Raw genomic sequence first — 22856 nt, 5'->3', positions numbered from 1 at the left:
GTTTTCCCTTAAGTAGCCTGCTGTCTTACGTAACCATATCAAATGTAACATATCATACTAATACGTCTAGTCTATGAGACCAGGCTGCACACACACACCCACACAAATACAGAGTCAGAATAACTTTTTTCATAAGTTTGGTGGTAACAGGTCCTCCGTGTCATGGTGTGGGTGGAGGACTGAACCGTCTGTTTGAACCGGAGCTTGAAATGTCTGTAGGGAGCTGATAAAATAGTCCAAAACTTTGACTTTCTTCTGTCCGAGTTCAAGACCTTCTGGGCAGCAAGACCTTCATTTTTTAAATTCTTTTTTTATTTAACCTTTATTTAACTACGCAAATCAGTTAAGAACAAATTCTTATTTACATTGACGGCCTTCCMCGCCCAAACCCTAACCCGGACGACGCTGGGCCAATTGTGCACTGCAATATGGGACTCTCAATCACGGCCGGTTCTGATACAGCTTGGAATCAAACCAGGCTCTGTAGTGACGCCTCTAGCACTGAGATGCAGTGCTGTAACGGCTGTCGTCTTCCTCTTCCTCGGACGAGGAGAGGAGAGAAGGATCGGTGGACCAATACGCAGCGAGGTATGTTGACATAATKAATTTATTGAAAAGACGAAGACTGACACGAACTATACTTGACTTATACAAAATAACAAACAAACAACGTAGACAGACCTGATCATGGAACTTACATAAAACACGCAGAACTCACGAACAGGAACAGACTACAATAAACGAACCGAACAACCAAAACAGTCCCGTGTGGTGCACGTACACAGACACGGAAGACACAGGAGACAATCACCCACCTACAAACAGTGTGAACAGCCAACCTATATATGGTTCTCAATCAGAGGAAAACGTCAAACACCTGTCTCTGATTGAGAACCATATAAGGCTGATTACAAGACCTAAACATAGAAACACAAAACATAGAAATGCCCACCCACACTCACGCCCTGACCGACTAACACATACAAAACAACAGAAAATAGGTCAGGAACGTGACAAGTGCCTTAGACCGCTCCGCCACTCAGGAGCCCACACAGCGTATAATAGATGTTAAAATAATTGACTTCAACCTATGACCTATGACATAATATTCTAATAGCATGTGCGACAACAAATGGGTGGATGTGGGTATGTTTGCAATGTATGTCTGACTGCCTCCCTCAACTAAATTACCCTCTCCATTGTGTAATGTGAMTGGACCAGGCAATTACAGAATGAAGGAAAGTGACAGCCAAATGATCCCAACATGTGAGCATGGACATAAATTACAGTTAATTATGTAGGGGTTAAGCGCCAATCAAACAGCACCTGGGTATCGATATCAGTCACCCACTCTGCAAAAGTAGGCTAACATACTTAACTCCATCCATCCCATACACAACAAAATGAGTAACCCTGGTAATGTCTGGTGGACTGTAACAGGCTGTAATGAAGGACAGTTCCCTCTATAACAATCCATTATATCATTTCTCATTTCACTCTTAATACATTATTTAGTCGTTGCCCGAATGCAAACAAACTACTATGTACAGTACACATGTACACACTGTAGAGTTATTCCCATTTATATGTACATTTCAGGTTGCACTCTGTGGATTATGGTACCGGGGTGTCAGAGCAGAGTTATCGATTGCAACGTTTACGCAGCAATAGTTGTATTTGTGCGCACAGCAGAAGGATAAAGCTCTCGTTGTTGTCTCATTGTCGCTCCACAGAATGATTCAGTCTAATTATATGTGTGGGCTGGGAGCTACACACAGCTTTACCCTCCTAATTGAGGCATAGAATTATTTAATAGCATTTCCCCTCCATTTCAATTCACAAATTGTGGTTATTGTTGTTGTGATTGTCAAAGACTCCAGCCACCCTAGTCATAGACTGTTCTCTCTGCTACCACACGGCAAGTGGTACCGGAGCGCCAAGTCTAGGTCCAAGAGGCTTCTAAAAAGCTTCTACCCCCAAGCCATAAATCTCCTGAGCAGCTAGTCAAATGGCTACCCAGACTATTTGCATTGCCCCCCCCTCTTTTACACTGCTGCTACTCTCTGTTATTATCTATGCATAGTCACTTTAATAACTCTACCTACATGTACATATTACCATAATTGCCTCGACTAACCGGTGCCCCGCACATTGACTCTGTACCGGTACCCCCTGTATATAGTGCTATTGTTATTTTATTGCTGCTATTTAATTATTTGTTACTTTTATTTCTTATTCATAATTATTATTTTTTTAATTTTTTTTAACTGCATTGTTTGTTAGGGCTTGTAAGTAAGCATTTCACTGTACACCTGTTGTATTCGGCGCATGTGACAAATACAATTTGATTTGATTGACACAAAGGGCCTGGCTTTTTTGCTTGTGTAATGTAAGTAGATTGGTTTGGGTTTTGCTCTTCGTCACCTAATGTCAATTACTGAAGCTACAAGTGCATGACCTGAAAAATAATAGAAATGACAAGTGTTATTCACTACAATGGAGAAGTCCCCTTTTTATTTGAATATTTTTTTTTTACCCCCTTTTCTCCCCAATTTCGTGGTATCCAATTGTTAGTARTTACTATCTTGTCTCATCGCTACGACTCCCGTACGGGCTCGGGAGAGACGAAGGTCGAAAGCCATGCGTCCTCCGAAACACAACCCAACCAAGCCGCACTGCTTCTTAACACAGCGCGCATCCAACCCGGAAGCCAGCCGCACCAATGTGTCGGAGACCGTGCACCTGACCTTGGTTAGCACGCACTGCGCCCGGCCCGCCACAGGAGTTGCTGGTGCGCGATGGGACAAGGATATCCCTACCGGCCAAACCCTCCCTAACCCGGACGATGCTAGGCCAATTGTGCGTAGCCCCACGGACCTCCCGGTCGCGGCCGGCTGCAACAGAGCCTGGGTCTCTGGTGGCACAGCTAGCGCTGCGATGCAGTGCCCTAGACCACTGCGCCACCCGGGAGGCAGAAGTCCCTTTTGTTGTGCGGTCGAACCGTTGTGAAGGTTCGACATGGCTTTCACTATGAACTTCCATTCTGCCATTCTTCCATGAGAGAGAGGAGAGAGAAAGAGAGAGAGAGAGAGAGAGAGAGGAAAGAGAGAGAGAGAGAGAGAGAGAGAGAGAGAGAGAGAGAGAGAGAGAGAGAGAGAGAGAGAGAGGAGAGAGAGAGAGAGAGAGAGAGAGAGAGAGAAGAGAGACTGGGTGCATCCTAGCAGAATGATAGAGTCATGTTGGAGAAAGGACTTACCATCTGTTTGCTTTGGTTTAGAAAAACAACCTTGTTTCACTTGTCTATATCAGTCTAAGGGAAGTAACAATGAAAATCATGAAGCTACTGTAAAAAAAAACTCTATTGGTCCAAAAACACCTCAGTTTATTTAATCATCAGTATGTTTTCCCATAGGATTAACTTGTTGCAAATCTATTTGTGTTCTTCCTGTTTAAAAAAGGGAACGTATCCTGGTTACCTCCTCCTTGTGGAAATAACATCTTTGCCATATGCTTTTTATTAAAAACAATTACAAATTGCTATGGCAACCCAAGCCTGGGCACATAAAGTCTCATGCAGCTTCTGTACTAATTATCTCTACATGAGTCACTGAGCGACTGTGACATTTCAAGAGTTGAATGTCTTTCTCTACAGGAAATAGTGTATACAGTAACAGTATACAACCTACCTCAATCTAAAGAGATCCTCCATCTATACAGCTTTCAGCAACAGCCAGACTTAGTCCATGGCTCAGTAGGCTGAGGGTTGCCTGGTGGTCGGACTGTGGCAGAATTAACTTAACAAGAGATCTGGAGCACTTAGGTCCTCTTCCCCACTCTGTGTGAACTAATGATCAATTAGACTTGTGTACTAAGTGTGTATATAATACTGCCACAACATCTACAGTATTGTCAATGCAAATGTCAATTTCTTTCTTGTGTTTCAAGGAGGACTTATCCAGATTGCCTCATTAGCTAATGATAATGGCCTGCTTATGTAAAGACTTTCAAACTGTGACCTCAGTGTTTACGCACTACGCATCTAATTATAATGGAGATAATTAGTGTATTGATTGACAGGGTATGATCAGACCATCACCACATGTACAGTCGAGAATAGGAAACTCGGGCCATGAAATTCTATCTTGTCCAACGCAAACCACCCCTGTGTGGAAGAGCAGTGGATGAATAGATACATTATGGAATTGAATTCAGTCAGTGGAGTCATTTCCTATGGTAACTCTATACGGCAGTGACCCGATGGACTTGGAGTGACCTAATGGACTGGATAGTTGGGGACAGGTGACAACGGACAGGCATTGGATTGTGGGAGACATCTGTGAGGGGCAATTGTCTCTGCACAATGATGCACAGTGCTACAATACAGTCTACTTTGCAACCCTTTAGAAAGGGTGGAACAGATGGGAGGGAGATGGTCCATTTAACAGCTGCCTGCAAAACCTTTTTTATGGAGATGAGTTGTTTAAATGTTTATAGCTGTACCAAATACACAATGATGTTCTCTCTCTCAACAGAGTAAGGAGGTAAATAGCAGCTACATAGAGGTACATTTAAATCAAGCAAATCAAATTTGAACAAAAACTTCAAGGAGTGTGTTAAATAATCCCCCAGCATCCTCCATCCTCCCATAAAAAGAAATACATCTATTAAAAAATCTACAACACCCTTGCCTTTTGTTGAACTAACACTCGCGCTTGACACATCAGAAAGGGGTCTAAATGACTGTGACATCGCACCTGTATTCTTGTTACTGAAAGTACATCTTCCCTTCCGCTCAGCCTGAGTGCCTGCACAGTTCAACAGATGGGTGCAGCTCTGAGAGGTGGTTGGTATTTCAGTGGAGTCTGACAGAATCAAAAGGCAGCTACTGAATCAGAAGCTCCAGCCTGTCCTGTGATTGGCTGGCGCTGTCTTTGGTTACATGCGCAGGAGGATGTGAAGATACTACACATGATGCTAATTTCCTATCCCCATTAGTGTCCCCAGGCGCCTGCTGGGGGGCCCCATGGGCTGTGTGCCCCCATAGAGTGAACTGGGTCCCCTCTTCTCTTCTCTCCTATCACATCCACCAGACTTCACAGGCCTAAACTTCAAAGTCTGCTCTGAAGTTCCTGCAGGCTGCTGTGGATGGGTTCTATGTGCTAGTTAGTTAGATCGACTGAGACCGAGACAGACAGAGCTCTTTTTCAGACAGCTAAAGGATGAAATAGACCCTGAGAAGAGAAAATGAGTGGGAGGAGAGAGAGATTCAGAAAGAAACCTGAAAGCGACTGAATACCTGACGCTATGTTCCACCTTCATAGATGGCTGTATTCAACACAAGCTTGATGGTTAATTGCATAGCCTAATTCAGCATCCAGGGGCAAGGACATTCATCCATTTAATGTCTGAATCACACAGTGTACTCGAGGGACAKAAATAATTGGTTGACCACTTATACAGCAATCATTACGCAGACAGTTAGGGCACAGTACATCATGTCTCTAATAATCTCTCCTTGCTTTCCACAGACAGCAACTTCCTTCTTGGGAATGCCCAGGGTCGCCAAGGTTACCCCATCGTGTACTGCTCGGACGGCTTCTGCGAGCTGACGGGGTTTGTGCGCACCGAGGTGATGCAGAAAACGTGCACGTGTCGCTTCCTGCACGGGGCGGAGACCAGTGAGAGGGTGAGGCAGCAGGTGGACAAGGCCCTGGAGGGACAGCAGGAGTACCAGGGGGAGGTGTGCTTCTACATGAGGAACGGTGAGCATTCAGTCAACACATGGTGGCCCTCCATACAACATCATCCAACCAGATCTATCTTTTTAATGTCTTTTTAGAACAATGGACAGAGGATGCAACATACACCAAGGTCACTTCTGCACAATATGAAGAGGGAGTAAAATACAATCCTCCACGTGTCATTATAATTGTAACTCAGTGGTGTTCAAGGTCATTTAAATTAAGAGTGCAGATTATTTAATGGGACAATATACAAACGTTTTGAGAAAGATCATTTGAAAAACACAATTTTATTGAGTAAATGTATTTTGGTTTATTTTCATTATTGATAAGAGATGAAAATGCRATGAATTGAAGGTTATTTGTTGACGTAAACATATACATTTACAGATTTTGTAGGTTGTGTCATTAGATCTGGGGTGGGATGGGATGGGATGGGGGGTCATGAGAAATTATTGGGAAAAGAACGGGTTCCCCAGAAGTTCTGSCGGGACAAAAATTGGGTCCCCGCTGAAAACATTTGAGGACCACTAAATCTAACTTCTTCTATAATGTTGCTTCCACAGGAAATCCATTCTGGTGCCTTCTTGACATCGTGCCGATTAAGAATGAGAAGGGTGAAGTGGTTCTATTCCTTTTCTCCTTCAAGGATGTCACTGAGTCGTACGGAAAAAGCCACCATCACAGCAACAGGAGAGGGGGGGAGGCCACAGGTATTTTACTAACACTGTGGCTTACATCTTACCGAACCCTTTATAGTTTAGACTATGATGCTTTCTATGATGATAGCATAAAGTAAAGCTTTAATAAGTGTAATAACCCATTCATTATGGTCCTTATGTCATCAGGCATCTCAGAGGACGCACATCAGAGCAGAAAACGCAGCCGTTCCCACTTTTCCCAAGCCAGGGAGAGGGGAAGGACTGTCCTGTACCACCTCACCAACCAGTTCTCCAAGAGGGGCAAGGGGAAACTGCCCAATGTGAGTTCCCCTGGTTCCCCTGTTCCCCACTGTACTGTACAGTAGAGTGTATTGACTCTCTTTAGAGGAAAGGCATCATTTCATTATATTAACAACTGCTTTCTGAAAGATGATGTCATTTGTTTTCATACCACATGTAAAATCACATTCTTACCACATTCAAATGAAAACATATTTGAGCAGATGTGTTTTGTAGCATATAGAGCAAGGTGACATTTACCTATCCATTTGAGGAAGGTTGAGCTTGGCCCAGATAGAGGAATTGATCAGGCAGCCTTTGAAGCTCCGGTCGGCTGTGTGTGGTCTTTGTAGTGCTGGTATATATAGAGCAACAGAGAGATGCAGTGTGGCCTTTTGCAGATTGGGACATGGGAAAGCTGGGGTATCATCTCACTAATTAAAGGAAAGTACCGGAAGAGAGGTCACGGTATGACACAGCAGTGGACAGACAGAACCAAGGATTTTCAACCTTTTCCCTCTTCCTCTGTTAAACACATGTTATATGGGGTAATTGTTATTTAAAGATACGTCAATTGTACCGTTAAATGCTGAGAGACTTCAAACTTTAAAAAAATCTATGACATTTATGGAAATTCACTCTCTCCAAATCCTGCCTTTTACATACTTGATGGTGATCAGTCAATGTTTTTTWAAATTGTGTAAAAAATGTTGTTACCATTGACAACAGCATGGGCTATGTGGCATTGCATGCTTTGAAAAATGTTCAAATTTGCGCTGTTGCTGTGACAGTTCTGTACACATTCAGTTGTTGTTGTGCATCTAAATCCTCCATGTGCAATTACCAAGTAATTTTTTCCCATAATGTACCCAGCTATTATCCCACCAAGGGTTCCCACTTGGAGGTTCTGCTGAGCTATTCAGCAGCATCTCTAGTCAYGTTGAAGAACGACAGAGGGGATTTACTTTCAGATCTCATTACCTCAAGGGATCTCCATAGTACCTCATCCATATTTCATCTCCTTCATACTGTGTCATTTATGGAGGATAAAGTCAGTGATTCTGCATATGTGTCTAAAAGAACATGTTGTAATTGTCTCTCCCGGTCTTTCATGTATTTTAAAGTGAAATGAGGTTCCATTTGATCCCCAGGCCTGTTAGATTACCTGCTACTGTTTCTGCAGCTACTACCTCCGTGAGCCAGCCTGTGGCCACTAAGTGCATGATTTGATTTTTATTTATTTCACCTTTATTTAACCGGGTAGGCCAGTTGAGAACAAGTTCTCATTTACAACTGCGACCTGGCCAAGATAAAGCAAAGCAGTGCGACAAAAACAACAACACAGAGTTACACATAAACAAAGGTACGGTCAATAACACAATAGAAAAGAAAAATAGAAAAATCTCTGTACAGTGTGTGCAAACGTAGAAGAGTGGTGAAGGTTATATATGTGTCTTCAAAAGTTGCCATTGAACCCTTAAGATGTTTCTTGATTTTAGTTTCTGATTATTTGTGTAATTGTTTGACATTTTACTTCACTGTTAGGCACTAGTAACACAATCATTTTGCTGCACCCTCTTTACCATCTGCTAAACTGTGTACGCTACCGATAAACTTTGATTTGACGTCCTTTATTCCTAAAAGSAACATTTACTTCTCCTATCTTGTGCCACAGAGGAGTTTGGATTGTGGTCAAGGGAGAGCTGCAGACACTGATTTTGATGTAGGTAGGGCAAGTAGGTTTCAGTGCATTCTTGAGATGTTATCATAGACACAAGTGTCACTGTGCCAGTGTGTTGTTTTGGGCTTTGTCTGTGACCTGGGACCTATGACCTGTGACCCTTGGCCCCTGTCTCCCTGCAGAGTGTATTCCAGAAGCCCTCTCTCCCAGAGTACAAGGTGGCGGCGGTGCAGAAGTCCCGCTTCATCCTGCTCCACTACAGCGTATCCAAGGCCCTGTGGGATTGGCTGATCCTCCTGGCTACCTTCTACGTGGCGGTCACCGTGCCCTTCAATGTCTGCTTCGTCAGTCACCAGGACGTCAACGACTGTGACTCCCGTAGCACCATTGCCAGTGACATCGCCGTGGAAATGCTCTTCATTCTAGGTAACATACTGTTGTATAACAGTACTAAGAGTGGTTACATAGTACTCCAATGGTAAATGTCATATCATTCTGGTGGCTAAATGAATTGGCACCAGTAGCTAGCTCCTCTGGAATATAGTTGATCAAGAATAGTTCTTTCCTGCTGTGGCAGTGGGTGTTTCCTTGGAAATCGGTCACGCTTGACTGTACTCGCTCACCCACTGTCACGCCCTGACCTTAGAGATCCTTATTATTCTCTATGTTTGGTTAGSTCAGGGTGTGACTCGGGTGGGAAAGTCTATGTTTTCTATTTCTTTGTTTTTGGCCGCGTGTGGTTCCCAATCAGAGGCAGCTGTCTATCGTTGTCTCTGATTGGGTATCATATATAAGTTGTCATTTTCCTTTTGGGCTTTGTGGGATCTTGTTTTCTGTKTAGTGTCTGTGCATGACAGAACTGTTTGYGGTTGAGTGTTTTGAATAAAATAATCATGAACACTTTCCACGCTGTGCTTTGGTCTACTCTACCTACCACCAACGAAAGCCGTTACACCCACCTTCATTACCAACTCATCATGGTATCTGTGTCACCCCTGGTTACAGCTCACATTTTGAGCCACAATTAGAGACTTCCTGTCTCCGATGGATGTGTGATCCTAAAACAGCTGTGATGGGGCTCAGACTTTTTTAAACTGAGGAAATGGTAATTATGTACAGTGACATTCATGTACAAAATTATCATCACATCGTGTGTTATTCTAAACCGTTGGTGTCATGCCACAATTAGCATTTACAGCTCACCTGGAAAAATGCTGGAATGTAGAGCCTATCCACTCACTTTACACACTTATTGTGTAATTGAGTAAAGGTTAAAATACTATTTTGCTCATGTTCTGCTGGGTTTTCTCCCTGTTCCTCCCCAGATATCATCCTGAACTTTAGGACCACCTTCGTGAGTCAGTCGGGTCAAGTGGTGTACGATGCCCGCTCAATCTACCTCCATTACTGTGGCACCTGGTTCTTTATAGACCTCTTTGCTGCTCTGCCCTTTGACCTCCTCTACGCCTTCAACATCACAGTGGTGAGTTTGTATGGAGGCATTGACTGTGCATGTATGGGTGTCATGGGCGTTTGGCTTCGCGTGTGTATGCAGTTCCTTATCCTATCTTGAACAGACAGAGCTTGTTCGATAGCCCTTCCCAGAATAATCGTTTTCCCTCTTAAAATATGTTGTTGGTCCTCTTTATTTCCCCTGAGCATTGAATTGTAACGGATTAGGTCTGCCACCTCCATGCTTTATTGAGCTGCTCCTTCCTTCTCTCTAGTGTCCCTCCCCCTATCCACTAGCTGCACTCCCCATCGCTCTCTCTCTGTCTCACGGTTTAAATCTCAGCAAATAGCCTTCTCACTTAATCTTACCTGGGCTCCTGAGATGTGATACTGTTCAACTACCCCTTTTTCCACCAATCATTTGTTTCTCAAGCTTTCCAAGAGATGTGCTGTAATTTACTGATGAATGTGTCTTTAGCCTCTGGGGGAAGTGGGATATTTGAGTGGTAGGAGGAATGTTTGCTCACTGCATCTCAGCTAGACCGTGTCCCTGGAGATATCAGTTCGGTACAGAGGATAGATCGTCTATAATGTCTGACGAGTTTAACCGGACTATGACTCAACTCTCTAACGTCTTTTGGCCTTTACACATGTCACAATGCAAATTGTCATCTCTACATGAATCGTTGCATGTAAACATGTCCGTTACCTCCTGTCCAGACCTCTCTGGTCCACCTCCTGAAGACGGTGCGTTTGCTGCGGCTGCTGCGGTTGTTACAGAAGCTGGACCGTTACTCCCAGTACAGTGCTGTGGTCCTGACCCTGCTCATGTCTGTGTTCGCCCTGCTTGCCCACTGGATGGCCTGCGTCTGGTACGTCATTGGCCACAAGGAGATAGAGAGCAGCGACCCTGTCACCTGGGATATAGGTGAGTGCCTGTTTGTTAGTGTTTGTGTSTGTATGTTTGTATATTGTGTGTGGTTGTTGGACCACTCTCACACAGTAGACACATCAACATAATGTTTCCCTTTGTCGAGCTCCTTGGCTTACTATAGGGAAGCAGCCATAGTGTGAACCGATTAATTCCTCTCTTAAATGTTGTCTGTAACACAGTAACTCATTTAACTTGCCTGACAGCTAGATGCTATGGCCCCTCTGCACACTCGGTCCCTGGACAAGCCCGAATGCTTCTGAACTGGTTTCTCAGTCCATCTCCCTCCATAACACCCTCCCAGTCGACCTCACAGCAAGTGTAGAACAATGGACAGAGACTGTTTGAGACTACTCCCAGCAAGGATACCTCACACTCTATAGTATCACCTCTGGATGGAGAGAATAATCAGTCAAGCAGACACAAAGGAAAAAGCAAGCCAAACTCTTTCACTGGTCTCCTATCAGATCCCTGTAAAGCATTTATCTTTTTTCTCCTCCTCTCTTCTTTGTCCCCCCCCCCTCTCCCGCTCTCGCTCTCTCTTTCTCCCTCCCTCTCCTCCTGTCCTGTTGTACTCTCCAGGCTGGCTGCAGAGCTGGGGAAGCGGTTGGAGACCCCATACATCAACAGTACGGTTGGCGGCCCCTCCATGCCCAGTGCCTACATCGCCTCCCCTCTACTTCACCTGAGCAGCCTCACCAGTGTGGGCTTTTGGCAATGTGTGCCAACACAGACGCCGAGAAAATCTTCTCCATCTGCATCATGCTCATGGGGGGTAAGTCCATCTGCATCATGCTCATGGGGATTAGTCCATCTGCATCATGTCATGGGGGGTAAGTACCATTGCATTCATGCTAATGGGGGGTAAGTCCATTTGCATCATGCTCATGGGGGGGTAAGTCCATCGGAAGCGAGGCAGTGTTAGTAGACATCTTGAGACACAAATTGTCTTAAGACTTCTTGAAGACATTTGTTGTTTTTAAGATATCTTTTGCAGTATTTTCTTCATTCTTTCAAGACGTGTTAAAACCTCTTGAGGATCCGCCCTTAAAAAAAAAAAAAAAAGGCTAAAATGACATACCCAAATCTAACTGCCTGTAGCTCAGGACCTGAAGCAAGGATATGCATATTCTTGACACCATTTGAAAGGAAACACTTTGAAGTTTGTGGAAATGTGAAAGGAATGTAGAAGAATATAACCCATTAGATCTGTTAAAAGATAATACAAAATAAAAAAACTGCTTTTTAAAAAATTGATTTTTTACCATCATCTTTGAAATGCAAGAGAAAGGCCATAATGTATTATTCCAGCTCAGTTGCACAAATGCTGATGCTCCAGATACTCAACTAGTCTCAAGAAGCCCAGTTTTATTGCTTCCTTAATCAGAACAACAGTTTTCAGCTGTGCTAACATAATTGCAAAAGGGTTTTCTAATGATCAATTAGCCTTTCAAAATGATAAACTTGGATTAGCTAACACAATGTGCTATTGGAACACAGGAGTAATGGTTGCTGATAATGGGCCTCTGTACGCCTATGTAGATATTCCATTTACAACATTAACAATGTCTACACTGTATTTCTGATCAATTTGATGTTATTTTAATGGACAAAAAAAGTGYTTTTCTTTAAAAAACAAGGACATTTATAAGTGACCCCAAACTTTTGAATGGTAGTGTATGTGCAAAGTTTTAGACTGATCCAATGAACCATTGCATTTCTGTTCCAAATGTTTATCAACATTTACATTTACATTTAAGTCATTTAGCAGACGCTCTTATCCAGAGCGACTTACAATTTGGAAAGTTCATACATATTCATCCTGGTCCCCCCGTGGGGAATGAACCCACAACCCTGGCGTTGCAAGCGCCATGCTCTACCAACTGAGCCACACGGGACCGAGACTGCCCAAATGTGCCTAATTGGTTTATTGATACATTTTGAAGTTCATAACTGTGCACTCTCCTCAAACAATATCATGGTATTATTTCACTGTAATATCTACTGTAAATTGGACAGTGAAGTTAGATTAACAAGAATTTAAGCTTTCTGTCCATATCAGATATGTCTATGTCCTCAGATTTAAAAAATAATAATAATAATAATCTTACAATCTCATGATAATCACATTAGCCTACGTTAGCTCACCGATSCTAAATGAGTTTGTATTAAGATGTCTCGAGATGTCTTCACAAATCTCTTAAGGAAAGTCTTAMGGCATGGTGATGGCTGGGTATGACTCTCCTCTGCATATGTATGTGCTTTGAGCACAAATGAGTAATCTTGTAATACTCCTTGACCCCCATGTTCCTCGTCCGACCTGCAGCCCTGATGCATGCAGTGGTCTTCGGTAACGTGACGGCCATCATCCAGCGCATGTACTCTCGACGCTCGCTCTACCACACGCGTATGAAGGACATCAAGGACTTTATCCGTGTRCACCGTCTGCCCCAGCTGCTGAAACAGAGGATGCTGGAGTACTTCCAGACCACCTGGTCTGTCAACAACGGCATCAACGCCAACGAGGTGGGTCACATGACACTATGTATTTAACAATGGTGGTAACAAACTCCGGCCAATGATAACAACAATCCAATGCTTTCAAATCCCCGATGAGTGGGCAAGTGCACATTTTAGGATAAGGATGGAAAATTGGAATGCAGCCATTAGGGTAGACGAACATACTGACAAACTGGTCTTTATATATTTTCCGATGTAAATAAATAGCCTTTCAGAGAGTGTACACCTTACGTTGGGAKTAGATCATTAATTTTCTACAGTCATCTTTTGTGTCACTGCCAAGGTCTTTCTATCAGATGGTGTTGACAGTGTGGGTGTGTATTGTCACATTCAGACATAGATGGCCTCGTGGTCTAGTCGTGTCTCCGTGTGGGATGGAGGATTCTAAGTCATCTCCACCTTTCTTTCCCAATCGTCTCTCTGTCTTTGCCCAATGAGGTTAGATTGGTTCTTTTAGAAAGTAGTCTTTTGTTTTTGGTCTTAGACCTAATATTGGCTAAAAGTGCTCCCTATTGATGGAATAACCTACACAATTCCTTGCATCTTGATTCCTTGGTGCCGCTATGGCTGTTTAGGATTGCAGTTGTTCCGATTGATTCTAGAGTATTATTTGTTGTGTGGTTATTTTTTATTCTTCTTGTTTTATTTGCAATGCGCATTTYTCCCCCTGTTTGTGWGAAAGTGTTTGTACTTAGGGCACCATTAGGAATGARGCCCTGGTCTCATTTGGGCTACCCTGAATAAATACAAGTTAATAAAACCTTTTTTTAAGTCTCTTCATTGTAGACTACAGAGACAGGAATAAAAAAAGATGGTACTCATTTACACCCTCTCATCATCAGCTTCATCCTTTATTCTCTGCTGAAGGCGCGACAACAGACGCTACGAAGGATCCCGAGAACTCGCCGATTTCTTACACCTCTTAGCTGGTGCTACTGCCAGGCTAGCACTAGTGAAACAGATCTACAGTGCACATTGAATGTAGAGATTTGARTCATCTAAGAAAGCTCCCATGAAAACAACTACTGTACATTGAAGTGTGTAGCCACTAGCCAAAATACAGCTAGAGTCCAACACAAAATACAAKATACTGTATACTCACTGAGAATTGTGTATGTTTCAACAATAAATCTAATACACGTTTGTGAATAACTGGTGATTGGCTGTCCTCAGTGTTCATAGGCTTGAACTTGGTTTCTACGGTCTATCATCTCATATGACAAGAGCATTCCTTTAGCTTTCATCCTCGGACACCACTGTCCCTCTCTGGTACCTCTGTAATCTGATACAAAACCATTGCATTGTGGGTGTTGATGTCCTCCTTCTCTCCTCCTGTCAGCTGCTGCGTGACTTCCCAGACGAACTTCGTGCGGACATCGCCATGCACCTGAACAAGGACATCCTGCAGCTGCCAGTGTTTGAGCGGGCCAGTAGGGGGTGTCTGCGCTCCCTCTCCTTGCACATTAAGACCTCGTTCTGTGCCCCGGGAGAGTACCTCATCCGCCAGGGGGACGCGCTGCAGGCCAACTACTTTGTCTGCTCTGGGTCTCTAGAGGTGCTGAAGGACGGCATGGTCCTTGCTATCCTGGGTACGTCTTAGACAACTCACTTCCCTGTTCTGGAGTACACTTTCTTTTTATACCTTCCTTTTTCTTTCTCTCGTGTCGGCGTTCCGTCTCTGTTATCAACTCTTTGGCAGCGTCTGAAATGGAATCTTATTCCTTTTATAGTGGAATACTTTTGGCCAGAAAAGCAGTGCACTGTATAGGGAATAGGGAGCTAGTTTCCTTTATCCCTCAATTGTTATCTCAGCAATATGGATGTTGTCATTATACTGTATGAGAGAAGAATCCAATCAATTCAGATTATTAAKTGGGTAATCTGTCTSTAGGCAAAGGTGATCTGATTGGGGCAGACCTGACAGCGCAAGACAAGGTGATCAAGACCAATGCGGACGTGAAGGCTCTGACCTACTGTGACCTGCAGCACATCAGTGTCCGTGCCCTGAGGGAGGTCCTGGGCCTCTACCCAGAGTACGGCAGTCGCTTCAGCTCTGATATACACCACAACCTCACCTACAACCTGAGAGAGGGCAGCGAGGCAGAGGTGAGAGCCACACATGCTCGCTCAATCACTCACTCAAAGTTTACTCTATGTGGACTGTGTAAACTGTAATGAAATTGTGATTCATTCTGACTCACTGTCCAGGGACTGACAAGGTTCTCACGGTCCCCTCGGCTCTCTCAGGTAAATGTGTGCCTTTTTATTACTATACTACAGATGGTGATTACTATGACCTGTCAGTCTGCTACTGACATAACTCAGTGATGCTCCCACAGCCATCGTATCTACAAAGTCACAGCTTCACATGATCCAAATCAGAGTTCAGCACATTTGTAGTCATAGCTGGACTCTTTTAAGCTAAATGTCCAAATAAAATATKTACACCTTCAGATGTGAATAAGGCTTTGTGACTCATCGTTCCATTGTTCAAAGTGTTTGAATATTTGGTCTGGGACAGAGACATTTAAATGATTGAGGTTGATATGAGGGTTCTGGTCCCTGACCCGTTGCCCTTCCCTCTTAGGTGAACATATAACTTGATAAAAGGCTGAACGCAATGTTCTCATCTASATCCCAGATAGAACTTCACTCTGGAAGATGCATGATTGCAACTCTCACGGCCCCATTTTGCCACCTTTTATTGAGAGCTTAACAAAGGGCTGTCATTAGTGTGTCTCTGTGAGGCTGATTTTGTCTCTTGTTTTTTCTTGTATTTGAGTGGGTGTTGGAGTAGGCATATGCCTTTGTGTGCGTGCACATGCATGTGTGTTTCTATGAYGTGAGTGTCCACGTGTTAATGTTTCTACATCGTGCGTGGGATTTAACGGATTCTCTCAAAATTAATTTACCAGAATGGGAAAATTGTTTGGTAGCAATAAACGTAATAATAATAATAATAATCTGACAGAAAAAATGTCACTGAGGAATAACAATTATAAGCCCCGATGAGGTCATAACAGCGAAATAATCTAACTCCTACTGAAAATGCCAAGTAGGCAGTTCACCTCAGTGCACCTAATTGAGAGGAACAGCACTAACTCACAGCAGAACAGCTATTAGAAGGAAGTTACAGTCTCTTGTTACCGAAGTAGGTGAGGATGTGGGGGAGTGGTCCAGAGGGGGGCTGGACCCTGATTATTTAGCATTTTTAAACACCTGAAACATATTTTTCCTTCAATTTAGAGCCATAATCATTATGCCTAGTTCTTTTCAACAGATTCCAGAGGGTGTTATTCTGACTGTTGTAAATCACAAATCTCAATATACTGCACTAACATACCTAGGATATTACCAGTGGAGGTTCTAGACCATTTCAACTGGGGGGGCCAAGCTGGGGCCAGTTGTACTGTTAGAGGGGCCAGTTACATTAGACGTTATTGCTGTCATATCGTTTTCTTCACTGCATTAGCAGGCAAAAGACCATGTTCATAATCATCATCGTTGCCACTGTCTAATAACGGATGTAAAAAAAGAACGGTGGCAAATATTTGTTATGTAAAAATTATTTCATACTTCACATTTAGGGGGGCCACAAGGGGGTCCAAAATTGTTGTCACAGGGGCATGGGCCCCCCCCCAATCTAAGCGTACCTCTTGACCGGTCTGGTGGTTATTCTTTTAAAGAAAAGAAATATGCTTCTCTGCATCTCTGATCAAATCTGGGTAAAAGACTAAGATTATTCAGTACACTGAGTAATTGCTTGGTTTTATAAAGTCTACCAACCTTGCCAGCTGGCATRCCAGCTAAGATAGTTAGATAAGCTACTCTAACTTGATTGACAGCCTGAAATTACTTGGTAGCTAGGTATGAGGTTGGCAGATTATGAACGTATCTAGCTGGCTAGCTAAAGCCAACTTAATAGAAAATTATATGGCTCTAGATTGCAGGAGAAAGCTGTTTCAGGTGTTTGAAAATATAACAATTCTCCAACATGCCCCCCTCCGGACAACCCCCCCAGCCATCCTCGCATACTCTGTGCCCCCTCAGATTTGTAGGGTGCATGACGCCCCTGCTACCCATTACCGGCTGCTAAAATCAAATTTAACTCTGTGTATCACTCTCTCTCCTCCTCCAATGGCAATAGGCTACTGGAGGGCCTGTTACTCATGAAGAACTACAGAGAACCTGTTACTCATGCCTCTCCTCTCCCACCCTCTGCCCCTCAGGAGCGAGCTGATAAGGACCACAAGCTTCCCTTCATTGTGGAGGCAGAAGATGTGGAGTCTGGTGAGGACATGAGCCACTGTTCCACCGGTGCATCCCACCAAGGACGGCTGCTCCTGATGCATGGCCTGAGCAGCCCCGTCTGCCAACCTGGCCTCAGCAGCCTGCTGGGGGAGGAGCTTCGACATGTCAGTGCGCTCCATCTCTGCCGCTCCCCAGCTCAGGGCGGCAGAGGCCATAGCCCATCCCCTCAGCTGCTGTCCAATGAGGAGGTTACTCCCGCCCCAGTGCCCAACATGGTCACAGATCACAGCTCATCCCATAGGCCAGCCAAGCTGCTCATACCCTCCCTACATTGTGTCAGCCCTCTGGACCTCAGCCCCAGGTGAGTAATGAGACATAAGTGTCAATCAAAATGACTAGCGTTTGTATTTCATTAGCCCAGCACCTGAGCCTAAGGTTTGTAGGATTATAAGACTATAACCACTAACTAAAAAGTATTTACCTGGTAATTTACCTGGTAATAACAGCAAAGACAGATTACAGTTCAATTTATTTAACTGAAAATCGCTTCATATTTAATCACAACCCACTTAAGTATGAACCTCTCTTCCTATCTCCTCTAGGGTTGTGGATGGAATTGAGGATAATGGGCAGTCATTTCACTTCAATGTGGATCAAGGCGAGGCAAAGACCAATAGCAAAGGTAATGGTCTCATGTTAAACAATGGTTTAACTACAAAAAACAATGGTTTAACTACAAAAAACGATATTTTTCTAGTGGTTTTCTAACATTAAAGTGGAAATGTGTTTTATGCAAGGATACTGAATTGATTGGTCAGAAATTTGCTTTTTTAGAATGATCCAAAGCTGTACAAGTAGGCTATTCATACAAATGAAATGGTATGAGCAAAGTGCTTTCTGTTGGAGTGGGGTGTGAAAGCACTGATCTCATCCATCCTTGCCCATCCCATCCCCCTTATAGACCCATTCCAGGTGAGCGCCAACTTACTTCTGGAAACAGAGGAGGTGAGACAGAACATCAGCCAGCTAAGCAAAGAGGTATGAACATACGATCACATTGACGGAATAAACTGACACATAAACCAACATAATGATGTATCAATGAACTGATACATGAATGATATGCTCCATCTAGGTAGAAAGAGCTCAAGAGAYGCAAACTTTTTTGTTCTCCCACTTCATTTTCCGTACTCTACTTTCGCTGTACCCTAAAGAGTGTCTAAAAACAGGTCATCCCTGACACACTTTCAGCATTAAATACACCACTCAGGCTCTGTAGGCAAGAGAACATTTAAAGACATTTTTCCTCAAATAAAATGTAGGATTGTTAAATTGGAGATGGTACAGATTTGAACGCTCAAGTAACACCGACTGATAATTTGACTGCTTGTTTTTGGTATCTACCATTTCTGACCTAGAAAGAGACAATAGAACTATCCTGCCTTGGAATAATTACGATTCAACCAAGCAACAGACTATAGCTTTCATTATTCTGCATGCCATCTATTTTCCAGATGAATACCCTTAACCAGGAGGTGTCCAACCTGACCAAGGAGCTCCACGAGATGATGTGTTTCCTGCAGGCCCATGTGACCATGTTTCATTACCCCTCTGCCATCTCCACCTATCCTTACGGCCTGCAGATGGCCCCTAACCCCAACCCCAGCAGCAACATGACTGCTGCCAATGACTGGCAGACACGGGTGCCTTTCAGTATGCCCGCTGGACCTCACCCATCTCACCTCCAATATGAGCCCCTCAGCCACCCTGCCAGGAACATGTGGGCCTACAGTGGGGTGCCCACCCAGGGCAGAGGTCCCAGGATGAGTCAGAAGGTGGAGGTTGAGCACCTTCACCAGACGTCCAATCACAGGTCATCCTGTTTACATCCGTGCTGCTCGGACAGAGGCAGAACCACTGGTCAGGGACTTGAAGCCCAGTACAGGCCTTTCCCGACCTCCAGAACTACACCCAACTCACCCTACATGGGCCACTCCCAATGCCGGACTGGGCCATCTCTTCTGAACCTCAGCTCTGTCTTCCCAGTACTCCCAGGTGCGGGTCCTGGTCAAGTTGAGTACAAAGCCTCCATCCCCACCATCAGTACCTTTCGTCCCCTATGTTCCCCAGGCAGCCTCAGCCAGTCCCACCCCTCCCTGAGTGTCCAGGTCAACTCTGACCGCAGCCATTCACCGCCCATCTCCCCAATGCCTATCCACGTCTCACTGACCCCTACCGGCCAACCACAGTTCCACACCACCTTCAGCTCTCAGTCTGGGGTCTACATGTCTGTCAGCCCAACATACAATCAGACGCACAACCAGACCACGCAGGGGCAGGGCTCTCTCAACAGAGCCAGGAAGAATGACCTGGTGGGCTCCAGCCCTGTCCACACACTGGACTCATCCTTACCTCTAGTGGGGCAGTCAGCAGGGCAAGAGCCAGACTGTGGAGGGCCTAACATTGAGTATCCACAGGACAGGGAGAGACTTAAGAGGATGCAGAGTGATGCTGAGCAGGCAGAGTCCCAGACCCAGGAGACCAACATCAGCACACAGCAGGCCCTGGAAGTCGAGCCTCTCTGGGGCTTGGAGGTGACACATTAGCAGCTGTCTGGAGTCCCACAGAGACCAGATAAATAAACTGGAACATTACTGCTGCAAAGTAACGCTGAGCCCATCAACTCTCCCTTTTTGGTTGCATCTCTTATGCTACATGAGTTTACATCTGAGAAATTAATGATTGCTTTACAGTCTAAAACGTACACCACACAGTAATCACACTACATAATATCGACACTGATTGTACTACTACTTGATGTACTGTTTATTTAATTTGACTGTAAATACAGCATTGATATGGACCAGAGATTATGAAGACAAGCTGACTCAGTTTACAAAAGTATTCAGCTTTGTGTTTATTACGCATTTCTTGTGAACTGAAAGTTAGGTATTACTAACCGGAGGGTATCTCTAGACATATCATATTGAGACCTGGCAGCCATGGAAACAGCAAACCCCACCCCTTTCCTTCATTATATTGTGTTTACATAGAAAGTATCATCACCTAATGAGCATTATTTTGACATGTGGTTTTATGTGATTTCATTGTTTGTGAACACACTGTGGAGCTCATTCTATAAGCTGTCTGGACATTACAGCATACGACCAATGTTTGTGCTCATTATTTTAAGAAATTGTCTCTTGGCTAGCCTGCCAGAGGATTTCTGGCCAAAGAGGACCTTTGGTTATTTGTGTTTTTCCCTCTTCTGCAATATGGCTATTCATAGCTCTGCATCTCTTTTGCTCTTGTGTCTTGAACATTTTCTGACTTTTTCTATGCTGTATATTTTACTGTTTATTTGGTAACAGAGACTGAAATAAGACGTGTAATGTATAGCCTACTGTACAAGCACAACAGTTTCAGAAGCGTACAAATTACAGAATGATTTGAACAATGTGTGCAGACTGAAAGAGTTGTATATAATTTTGTTTGTAACTGATATTAGTTGTAAAATAACTATTTAGATGCAAACAGAATATTAACATATATATTTTTTTTTAACAGGGACTCAGAGAAATACAATTACATCTGAAATGAAATAACTTGAAAGGTTTAACTGAGCAGGTCACAGTAGTGGTACACAATTACATAAATATTGTTAGTCAATCACTCAACATCCAACAATATCTCTTTAGATAGACCTATGCCTTTAGATAAACCCACCCTAAAATACTGGGGGGGGGCCTTTTTTTCTCCATTTGACAGGGCCACAACATGAACGTTTGGGTCAGTGAGTTTACATTTATGAACAAAATTTAGATCTGAACTGATTTCAGATGATGGCAAATATCATGGTCTTTAGCACCACCAGATGGTGATACATTTAAAGGCTTCTGTAAATATTTGATTAAATAATTTGAAAAACTATGGATCGAATCTGACTTGTTGATTGCCTATCTGGTGCCAGGGTGGTTTCTTTTGACCAAAAAGATCAGCTCTGAAAAAGATTGGATGTTTAAAGTCTGATGTGATTGGTTAAAATACTAATTAGTGAAACATATCAGTACTGGGTGCCTGGTAAATGTAGTTTGATGTTTTTTATACACTGCTCAAAAAAATAAAGGGAACACTAAAATAAAACATCCTAGATCTGAATGAATGGAATATTCTTATTAAATACTTTTTTCTTTACATAGTTGAATGTGCTGACAACAAAATCACACAAAAATGATCAATGGAAATCAAATTTATCAACCCATGGAGTCTGGATTTGGAGTCACACTAAAAATTAAAGTGAAAACCACACTACAGGCTGATCCAAATTTGATGTAATGTCCTTAAAAAAGTCAAAATGAGGCTCAGTAGTGGTGTGCCTCCGCTGCCTGTATGACTCACTACTACGGCTGGGCATGCTCCTGATGAGGTGGCGGATGGTCTCCTGAGGGATCTCTCCCAGACCTGGACTAAAGCATCCGCCAACTCCTGGACAGTCGTGTGGCACGTGGCGTTTGGTGGATGGAGCGAGACATGATGTCCCAGATGTGCTCAATTGGATTCAGGTCTGGGGAACGGCGGGCCAGTCCATAGCATCATGCCTTCCTCTTGCAGGAACTGCTGACACACTCAGCCACATGAGGTCTAGCATTGTCATGCATTAGGAGGAAACCCAGGGGCCACCGCACCAGCATATGTCTCACAAGGGGTCTGAGGATCTCATCTCGGTACCTAATGGCAGTCAGGCTACCTCTGGCGAGCACATGGAGGCTGTGCGGCCCCCAAAGAAATGCCACCCCACACCATGACTGACCCACCGCCAAACGGTCATGCTGGAGGATGTTGCAGCAGCAGAACTTCTCCACGCGTCTCCAGACTCTGTCACGTCGGTCACAGTGCTCAGTGGAACCTGCTTTCATCATGTGAAGAGTCACAGGGCACCAGTGGCGAATTTGCCAATCTTGGTGTTCTCTGGCAAATGCCAAACGTCCTGCCCGGTGTGAGCTGTAAGCACAACCCCCACCTGTGGACGTCGGGCCCTCATACCACCCTCATGAGTCTGTTTTCTGACCGTTTGAGCAGACACATGCACATTTGTGGCCTGCGGAGGTCATTTTGCAGGGCTCTGGCAGTTGCTCCTCCTGCTCCTCCTTGCACAAAGCCGGAGGTAGCGGTCCTGCTGCTGGTGTTTGCCCTCCTACGCCTCCTCCACGTCTCCTGATGTACTGGGCTGGTCTCCTGGTAGCGCCTCCATACTCTGGACACTACGCTGACAGACACAGCAAACCTTCTTGCCACAGCTCGCATTGATGTTCCATCCGGATGAGCTGCACTACCTGAGC

General features: G+C 44.1%; 2 protein-coding genes across 2 annotated transcripts in view; both read left to right on the top strand.

The window, feature by feature from the left end:
* The window catches only part of LOC139029507 (inactive phospholipase C-like protein 2), a 282717-nt gene that overhangs the window by 104024 nt on the left and 155837 nt on the right, over positions 1-22856 (top strand). The window lies entirely within an intron of this gene.
* Positions 5572-20976, top strand: LOC111981327 (voltage-gated delayed rectifier potassium channel KCNH4-like). Its single transcript, XM_070449615.1, is given in 17 exon segments — positions 5572-5762; positions 6308-6415; positions 6418-6454; positions 6618-6723; positions 8546-8789; positions 9689-9846; positions 10536-10747; positions 11329-11456; positions 11459-11521; positions 13073-13272; positions 14606-14855; positions 15158-15372; positions 15475-15513; positions 17496-17878; positions 18120-18199; positions 18479-18555; positions 19032-20976. Coding segments are annotated over 17 exon segments (3522 nt in total). The 5' UTR covers positions 5572-5632; the 3' UTR covers positions 20124-20976.

Source organism: Salvelinus sp. IW2-2015, linkage group LG20 (assembly GCF_002910315.2).
Source record: "Salvelinus sp. IW2-2015 linkage group LG20, ASM291031v2, whole genome shotgun sequence".
In the NCBI taxonomy this organism is placed as follows: Eukaryota; Metazoa; Chordata; class Actinopteri; order Salmoniformes; family Salmonidae; genus Salvelinus; species Salvelinus sp. IW2-2015.
This window is presented reverse-complemented; position numbering and strand designations above follow the sequence as displayed.